Source organism: Octopus bimaculoides, chromosome 20, assembly GCF_001194135.2.
Source record: "Octopus bimaculoides isolate UCB-OBI-ISO-001 chromosome 20, ASM119413v2, whole genome shotgun sequence".
Taxonomy (NCBI): domain Eukaryota; kingdom Metazoa; phylum Mollusca; class Cephalopoda; order Octopoda; family Octopodidae; genus Octopus; species Octopus bimaculoides.
Window position 1 is genome coordinate 13,768,883 of NC_069000.1, and position 10,643 is coordinate 13,779,525.

The window sequence follows — 10,643 nt, forward strand, 5'->3', positions numbered from 1 at the left end:
ATATATATATATATATATATATATATACATATACACACATACATATATATATATATATATATATATATATATATATATATATTGTATGTATGTATGTATATATATTTTTTAGGCAGGACAAAGGCAGTGTCCATGACACTTTACAGGACCATTGAGCCTGGTGAGAGGGAGAAAGGAAGGTGTTGTCAAACTGGAATCATGGCCCAAATATTTGCAACAGAGTGGACTCTACTGATGGCACCCAAGAACCGGGTATTAACTGATTTAGTTTGTGACCCAAGTAGACCAAGGCAGGACTTGAACTCAGAATGCAACCAGTTTGAACAAATGCTGTCATGTATCAGGTCTGATGCTCTTACTTCTGCCAATTCACTACTGTAGACTGGTACTTTGTTATTAACTCTAAACTCAAAAGTGGATACTGCTGTGTGGGGAAACAGAGGATCATGATTGTTCCTGTTCTACCATGTCTGCAGTGTGCCCCCAAGAATGATAAAAATATTCACAGGTGGTGGTATTTCATTGTTGTAGATGTACATGATACTACAACCATTATAACAAAAGTCACACTTTCTGTTTATGGTTTCAAAAAGTTTGCATCTTCACTTTTGCTGAGAAAAAAAGAAAGGCAACTAAAACAGAAAAAATACCCATACACCAAATTTTATAGTGACAAATACTTCTGCAGCATGTGGGTCTTTCTCTAAATGTCTGAAAATATTAAACTAGTGAGAAATAAACAAATAACAAATTTAGCCATTGTCTACAAACACTGCAGTTCTCAAGAGTAACCTTCTTCCATGTACATTTGCATAATTATGCAAATACTGATATATATATATATATACACTTGCATAATTCAATTGGATGGTGATTGTCCTAAATTCTTCCACCATTTAGCAGAGTTTGTATTTCATTCTGCAGTGTCCAAAAATTAACCTCCTTGTCATGTAGGGTCAGTAGAATTTTGGTGGGAGTTACCCGTTTAGTCTCCAACAGTTTTCCCATGTAACAGGTTTGTAGTGGGTTACATGTTGCCAGTAGCATTCACAAGTAACCTAATATATATATATATATATATATATATATATATATATATATATATTCATATGTATGCTTATACATACATACATACATACATACATACATACATACATTCATACATAAACACACACATATATATATAGCTCTATATTCTTTTACTGTTTTCGCTTATTGAGCTATACCCATGCTGGAACACCACCATCAAGGTTTAGTTATTTATACTGATATTTATTGTATCAACTTAGAGTGAGAGAAAGTTGTGTGGAGACATAACTAGAACGTAAAGTAATGTAATGAAATTTCACAAGTTGTCTTGTTTGATACCCTGTCTTCATTCTTCACTAATATATCTCTTTCTTTTCTCTTTTATCTCTTTTCCTTTTTTTTTTTTTTTCATTATACATACACAACACACATTATTATACATCATATTACAATACAAAACTAATATACAGTTATGACTGCTTTTATATTTTCTTTTACATTGTTCATGTTGATTATGGAGATGGTTTTAAGAGGGCCAAAGGATTATTCCAGTAGAATCCAACATGGACTCAGACTTTATCATCACTGAGTATCTTGTGAAATAAATACTACTGTTGGCCATAGCTGTGCAGTAAATAAGAAATTCATTGTTGGATAACTACTAGCATGTTCATTCTTGTTTTCTATTCTTGAACGGTTGTCCATAAATGTATATGTTTAATATGTACATGCATATATCAGTCTTACAGCCAAATGGCTTTTTTTTATATGTATATTTTATTTTATTGTGTTTGTTTTCATCATTATCCTGTACATTTGTTAGTTATTCCCGGTGACTTTTCTCCACTAGCACCACCAAAAGTGAACAATATCAATGTTAAAAGTGTGAAATTGTAATGATCTTTTGGACATTGACTGATAAAAAATTAGCTATGAATTTTCTGTTTGGTGTGTTTTTGTTGAAATATATATATATATATATATATATATAGTTGAATAATATATGTATTTAAGTCATTAATATATTTTTCTTTCTCTTTCATTTTTCAGGGTAACAAGATATTGTTGCCAAGTCAATGGTGTGTCATTGCTGACAGGCGGAGGTGATTTCTTAGAATGGATTTAGGATTTTTTGGTAAAAAAGTTCCTGGAAATCCAGTTGGTGCCGGATTTGGATCGAGTTTCTTTGCAGGAACATCCAACTTTCTGAATTCTGTCACTGCTAAAAAGGACGGAATATTTAGTGATTTGTCAAATAAAGTTGACTCATTTATTAAAGGAGAAGAAATACCAGCAAATGTTGGGCAACCTGCCTTCAACAGAAATCCTCCGCGAAATGTACCACCACAACATCCTACTGCACATGGCCAACAGCGTCCACTTGGTTTTCCTCCAATAGTTCCAGGAAGCCAACCACGAGGGATAACACCACAACAAGGGTTTCCACCTGTTCTGCCAGATCCCAAATTAGCTCGGCAACAAGGTATACCCACACCACGAATTGGTGTTCCTCTAGGACTAAAGGCGACACCCCCTCCAACAACTAGTCTCCAAAGCAAACCTCTAGATAAAGTTGATATTTCAGCCACTCGCAGAGATCTTAAAGACCCTGTTTCTGAAAGAAATGATGTAAATATTCCTCATGATGAAGCTCAAAGAGATAGCAGTTTATCTGAGAGTTCTCAATCAAGGTTAGCTTCTAGCCAAGTCAAACCTGGCCAGAAAGCTGGACCCCAAACCCAAGGTCAGCCTGGACAATATCAACAAAAGACTGGTGAACGACCTTCTCAAAAATCAGCTGCTGACAGGCAGAGAACTTCTCCTTCTGCTGAACAAACCCTAAGGTCATCTCCAACTCCAGCTGAAAGACAAAAACTAACTGACCGGCGAGGTCAAAGACCAGGAAGTTCACAAAGTGACCGCTTGGGACAAGGTCAGAAATCTACTCCACCTTTAACAGAACGACAACAACAGAAAGCTCATTCTGAAAGACAGGGACAAAGGTCATCACCTCAACCAACAGAACGCCACAGTCGATCATCTCCACCACAAGGCCAGCGAGCAAAACCAGAACCAGAACGTCGTCTTTCAAGATCAGGACAAGAACTAAGTATCACTGAACGACAAGGTGTACGGCAAGGACAGGAACCAATAGAGCGTTTTCGTGACCAACGATCAGGTGGGGAACCAATAGCTCGTCGTACATCACGAGGTAGTCAGGAACTTACTGAACGTCATAGGTCTGGACAAGATCTAACTGACCATCGAGGTCAAAGAATTAGTCAAGATTCATTAGAAAGGTATGGACCTAAAGGTCAAGAGATATTAGACAGACAGAGATTAGAATCTTTAGATCATACTGGTAGGCAAATTCAAAGATCTCAGGACCCTCTTGACCGCCATCAAAGGACAACTTTAGACCAATCAGAACGTCATAGGATTTCTGATTCATCAGACCCACATAAAATTAGTTTAGGTGATTCTCGAGGTTATTCGGAATCTATAGATCGATATTCACAACGTACAACACCTGCTGCTCAGACAAGATCCGGTCAAGATACAAGTCATCGTCGAAGTGAAAGATCGTCTCCAATACCAGCTCAAAGGCGTAGCCAAAGATCATCTCCAGAACCTTTGCAGCGGCGTAGCCAAAGATTAGATCAGGAACATGATATTACTACAAAATCAGGATCAACCCTTAGAAGCCAAAAATCTACAGAATTCCATAGTCAAAGAACAATACCAGATGGAGCAGATCGACATAGTCACCGTTTAGACAGAGATTCCCTTGACCGATATAGTCAAAGATCAATAGATGATTCTTCAGATCGTTATGGACTGAGGGGAGACAGGGAAATAGAGCGATATAACCAGAGATCAATTGAAGAATCAGCTTCCCGGCAGGGCCAAAGAACAGCACCCCCTCTCTCCTCTCGCCAGCGATCAAGTTCAGATTACTATGACCAACACTCATCACCAGAACCTGCTGATCGACCTCGAGTTTCACGGCAAACTCAAAGAGTAGCTGATGATCCAGAACGTAGTGTTCTTAGATCCCCATCATCTGAGGCTGAATATTACCATAGTCACCGGCCAGCCCCTCCCCTCCCTGATAAACATACACAGAAAGTAGCTCCCGAACCAACCAGACGGCAATCTCAAAGGACTGATAGAGAATCTGATTACTACCGTCACAGATCTGATCACGGTATTGCAAAGCCAACACCCATTCCTGCTGACCGTCATCGATCTGCTTTTAAACCAATTGAACGACCTGGCCGGAGATCAGCACCAAGATTAGGCGAATATAGTGATCGAGAGTCGACTGAACACCAGCAGCGAACTACTGCAAGTGGTAGGTTATCAGAACCATCAGAGCGAATTCTTCGATCACCATCGTCTGAAGACTTAGAGCGAGAAATGGATGAAAAAAGAGGAGGGAAATTTGCCTCAGGGCGTCGCCGATCTAGTACAGTTGATGAAATGCTGTTTGATGATTACGTTGAGCCACCTGAAGATCAGACTGAAGCACCAGCATCAGAAGCAGCTGAAACGGCTAGTAGACGCCGAACTCTCATGCCCATGGGAGATCTGATTTCTTTTGATGAAGAGGATCAGCGGAGAGGCTATAGTGAGAGGCGTCACAAGCCAACCGCAGCTAAAAGGAAGACTGACCGCCGTCGACTCAGCCCTGATTCTTCTGATGGGGGATATGGCGGAGAGGCTGGACGACACTCAAGCATCGATTCATCCGGAGATGAATTCGGTGGAGAGCCTTACCACCGTTCTCTATCTATGGAATCAGAGCAGTCATGGGATTCTACTTATAGCATTGAAAGCCAGCCTGATGACATCACTCTGGAATGCATGGAGTTTATGAAAATGTTTGTAGAAAAAATATTCTTGTTGAAGTAAGTTTAAAATTTATTACTTGAAAATTTGAAAGGAATATGTTTTTTTGTTTTTTTTTGTTTTCATTTGAGGTTTGAAACCTTTTCTTTTCTAAATTTGGGATAAAGTAAATAGTTTTTCTGTGATTCTACACATGATGTGTAGTTAAATACTGCTTTTTAATGGGGACTTATTAAATGAAAATTAGTAACAAATTGTATTAATAACTAAAAGCTATACTTAATAATAAAACAGCTTCTAGCTAAAACTAAAGAAATAAATAGCTCCCTGAATTACAAGTTTAATGTGAATATATATTTGTTGTACTAAAGTGTTAGCATTGAAAATTCCAAGTACCAAATTTTAGTGTTGTCTAGGGAAATACTTTCTGCGTCATCCTAGAATCATACATACAGATAATTATCAAGTTTGGCATAGATTAAAGTTTCAAAATAAAGCATTTCATAACATTATATTCTATAAGTGTTAAATGAAAATGTCTTGGTGTGTTTACTGAGACTAAAGGTTTGGGGCTGAAAGTATTTTCATCTTTAGTTTTATGTATGTTTTTTTTTTTTAGCCTGGTATAGGTTACATATAATTTATTATTGTGCATCTAAAGCCTTTGTCTAGCTGGTTGTTATTCTTTAATTTCTAACAATTTTATTAGAAACCTGTATCCATGTTATTTATATGAATAAAACAAGTATTTAAGACTAAAAGTTAATCACAGACTTGTTTAGATGAAATCTATAGTTTTTAAAAATTTTAATCTTAGATATAGTTAGATAAAAACATTTTTATATCAAAATTGTATACATTATTCATTATATATATATATATATATATATATATTCTATGTATGTGTACGTATGCATATATATGTGTGTGTGTGTGTGTGTGTGTAAAAAGGAATTTATTTATAGTTATGAGATGAACTTCAGTTTTTCTACACCACACATCCAAAAGCACACAGCAGAACTGCATTCTCATGTAGCCATGTAGAAAATTGAATACATTTCAAATTGACTGTTTCAGTAAGTGTTAATGTAATTCATCTTTCTTTGTTTAACTCTTAATAGTGAAGAGATTTCTCAAACAGAGAAAGCAAAATTTGGGGAACTTTGCCAACATCAACCAGGAAGAATTTGGTTTGCCAGATATGTCAACTCTCAAGTAAGCTTTGATTTATCATTTATTCTTATGTATTTTGTGAAAGTTAATCAATCAGTAGTTCTCTTACTTAGTGCCAATAAATTTACACCCTAGTATGTTTACTTAGTGACTTGCTCAGTAAAACTTCATCATATTTAATGCTAATATGCATGTACAATGCAGAAATTATTGATTATGCAAATGCATTAAGCACTACCTTTCAGCTCATTGCCATGGCTATTTTTAAGCACATTTCCATTGATTTTAAATGATTTCCTCTGCATGATTTTATTTGTAGTGTTTTTATTTTCCAGTCATTCAACTTTTCTTTTTATCAACATTTTCTGATATTGTAGTAACCAAAAGTAAATATAACAGCAATTCTCCATCCAGTAAGTTATATTATTTCAGAATGCGAGTTGATACAAGTATCGCTAACAATGAAACTGATTTTCATTAGCTTATATAAACAATGGGTAATAACCACCAGTATAGAAAATGGTTCATAAATTTTATCACCTTAAGATATTTACTTTCAAAGAAAAAGCAGTGTTATCTTAGTATCAGAGTATTCATTTTTCATAAACACATATTTAGAGACTTGACATTTACTAATAAATATGTATATCTATCCTTGGTAGTTTTTCCCTTTTTTTCCCCCCATTAAACATCAATAATCTAACACCTGACATTAATGCTCATATACATTTATTATGATCCTCAATAATTATGAAATGATTGTTCTCAGAAACATTAATTCACTTTCCAAGAGAATAGCTATTGAAATATATTTAACATTAGTTAAACGGAAACTATTTTTATAAAGAAATAAATTACACTTTTTTATCCTGTAAAATCCCTTGACAATTTACATTAGATTTTAAGCAAATATTTTTACAGTTTTCTTTTATTTAGTTAGTGGGAAGCCCTTTCAGACAGCTCTATTTATGGCTTGAGTCACACTAATTGAAATCAAAGTTTGGGTTACAATTTCACTTCAAATTGATGGTCTGAAAAAAAATAGATATGGTCTAAAGGTACACATCTGTCCAAAAATTATATATTTAGTACTCATTTCCTTCCTTTTACAGAGAGTGCACAACAAGAGAGTTGATGAACAGATTTTCTTCCGTCTAGTCCAATATTTCTCAGTGGTATTATTTGAATGTCACATGGCAGAGGACTATACCCCAGCAAAGTCATTAATGAATATGTGTTTCACATTTTTCTATGAAAGTAAGTGATATATTTCTTTTTCCATTGTTTATTCCTTAAGCAATTCCTATGTTTTTATCTATGTTTTCCTGGGAAACATTTTGGTTTTAGCTGTTACTTCACCCCTTTCTTGCCATAAATATTTAACTAAATATTCTGTAAAACTAATTGATTTAAATATTCATTTATTTTGTTATTGATTTATCACATACAGAAGCAACCAAATATATCCTATTTCACGAGAAATTGGGCAGCATTTGAATATATTTTTTATACCACACACCTTAAAATTGTTATAATTTTTAAAACACATTACCTACTTCTGAAGTTCAGTTTTGAACATTTTTTTATATTTTAACCTTAAAGCATGCTATGGCTATAACTATTTCAATAACAATCTATTTTTGTAATTCTTTCAAAAGATGTGGGGTGAGAATTTGTCTGCAAGACATAATGACTAAGGATATTAATTTAATGTTTATAGATTAAAATATTATTTTGATATTTATCTATGGTAATATATATTGCACAGACTTATTCAGACAATCTACTGTCAAGGTGTAAAACACTAAAATTTCAGGATGGTTTTTAAATCATGTTGATATTATGAATAAGATAGGAATGCAGAAATGTTTAAAAATGAAAGTAATTATTACTTTGCCTATACCTTTCTTTATACTCTGAAACTACTCCAATTTACCTCAAAGGTAATTCACACTCTTAATAAGATTATTCTTTACTAACAATGATATTAATTAATCAGAATGAAATTTCTTAATGATTAATACAAATTCCTACTTTTCATTATCAATTGTTAAATTACACAGAATACTTTCATTAACTGTTAAAGAAAATATATTTCGTCTGGAATAATTGATCAAAATTTTGTTACCTGTTGTAACAAATTTTTAAAAAAACTCAAATCCATCATTTATGCTCAATGTCCAAACTGTTTATTCATTTCCAAAGGTCAATTAAATAACCCTACCCTATGTACTGTTTATGCATTAAATTATTAGGACTTTTAAACTATCTTTAAAATTTTCTCTTAAGAAATAGAAAATTTTAGGAAGTCTATAACTTGTTATAATTATAAAAATCCCAAAGAGTTGCAGTGATGTTATTCTGTTGCTTCTGCTTTTCCCAATAACACTTTATTTGTTGTGTCAGTTTAATATAAAAGGTTATTAAACACTGAATGATCCACCTTATTCATTGTTTTGTATAAAACTACACAGTACATAAAATGTATTATTTGGTCTTTAGATAGATCCAAAGATTTTTCTTTTTGTTCATTGTGTCACTTCTTAAATATATTCCAACTGTCACTTTATACACCTTATTCTTTTTATCTTTTTCTGTTAATGGATTGTAAAAGTATATGAAATGAAAGCACTATTGCTGCAGATGTTGTTAATGATGATGATGTGTCCTTGTACATGACCAATGAAAATATCATGTGATATATATATGTACATATGTAATGAATATTACCAAAAAGAAATAAACCTGTTGTGGAAATTAAGAAATGAACAAATAGTAAGGTTGAATATGAAATTTCTATCATCTCTCTCAGTGATTTAGAAATTCAACATATCAGGTAACATCAAAATTGCTTAACTTTTTCATTAGTCCATGATCCAAAAATGTAAAACTGCTTAAACCAGCATTGTATTTTGACCAAATATATATAATCCAGGAATAATTTATCTCACATACAGTATTTATATATTTATCTCACATACAGTAATATATACATACATAGACACCACACATATGTGTGTATATATATTTATGAGAAAAGTTTTAAAGAGGCTTTAATTGAATAATAACTGTTAAGAAATGAAAGACATTATTCCTTGTCCTATATCAACTTTATTCTCATTTCCAATAATAATAATAATAATAATAATAATGGTTTCTAATTTAGACACAAGGCCAACAGATTTGCAGGGAACAGGGATTAATCAACACAGTAAATCACAGTGTTAGATTGGTACTTGTTTATTTTATCAAACCATCAAAATAATGAAAGGGAAAGTTGACCTCAGCAGCATTTGAAGGCAGAACATAAAGAGCCTGAAGAAATAGCACAAAGCAATTTTTTTCTGACACTCTAATGATTCTGCCAGCTTGGTACCTTAATAATAATAATAATAATAATAATAATAATAATAATGATGAAGATAATGATGATAATAATAATAACAATAATAATGATGATAATAATAATAATGCTGATGATGATAATAATAATAATAATAATAACGACAACAGCAACCCTAGCATCACTTTGACAACATGTTCTGCCCTCTCACTCAATAATATAATTTCATTTTAGAAAATATCTGCTCTTCCAGCATAAAGTTTTCAAAATCTATTTTAAGTCAATACATAACCTGAATCTGTCCTACTTAATTATTTAAAGACCTGTTTACCCAAAGAAAGCAATTTTGTAACAATTATCTATTCAAGGATTTTGATGCTTAAAGACTTATATTTTAATCTCATTATTTGTACGATGTCACACCTTTCAGCAGGTTTATTTCTTCTGGTTTTATTTTTAAATGTATTTCTTGTGGTAACTCAGTCAAATTACCTGTATGTTCACTCAATCTTTTTATTCTTCTGCATTTTATAAGCAACAATTTATATGATTATTTCTTTCATTAGTAAGATCATTATTTCCAACATGATCAACATCATGATGGTCGAAATGTCAATGATAATGTATTCAGTATATAACTATGTATATGTTTGTAATTATATATAATTCATTAGACAGAAACATAAAGTGATGCATTGAGTCCCTTAGACGCAAATGCAGAATGGCTTTGAATTCAAAATTTCAAGACTAATTGATCACCAGACAAGCTCTTGATGACAACATGTCACATTCACAATCACTCTGTACTTTTGTCTAATGAATTAATGAGATTCTACATTTGTATAAAGCCCTTATTTTGTGAGTGTTACATGTTTTTGATAGTTTTTTGTAGTAAAAAAAGCAAACTACTTACTACAATAGAATTATGTGTATGTATGTATATATATATATATATGTGTGTGTATAAATTTGTACGTGTATATATTTGTGTGTGCAAGTATATGATAATGGTAAGAAGTGTATGTGTATATATGTTTGTATATATTCATTTATATATGTGTATAAATGTGTACATATATATATTTGTATGTGCAGGTATATGATGATGATAGGATGTATATGTGTATATGTCTGTGTGTGTATAAATATGTGTATGTATGTATGTATACATATATATATATTTACACACACATATGTATATATATATATATATATATATATATATATATATATATATATATATATA

The 10,643-nt window shown here is 32.5% G+C and overlaps 1 protein-coding gene across 3 annotated transcripts in view; it reads left to right on the forward strand.

Annotated features, from left to right (window-relative positions):
• Window positions 1-10,643, forward strand: part of LOC106882429 (serine/arginine repetitive matrix protein 1) — a 102,699-nt gene that overhangs the window by 40,301 nt on the left and 51,755 nt on the right. For all 3 annotated transcript variants that reach the window (XM_052974919.1, XM_014933103.2, XM_014933105.2), the window contains 3 exons: window positions 2,080-4,940; window positions 6,003-6,096; window positions 7,167-7,311. In XM_052974919.1, coding sequence (XP_052830879.1) covers window positions 2,146-4,940; window positions 6,003-6,096; window positions 7,167-7,311 — 3,034 coding nt within the window. In that variant the 5' untranslated portion in view covers window positions 2,080-2,145. The remainder of the gene's footprint in view (window positions 1-2,079; window positions 4,941-6,002; window positions 6,097-7,166; window positions 7,312-10,643) is intronic.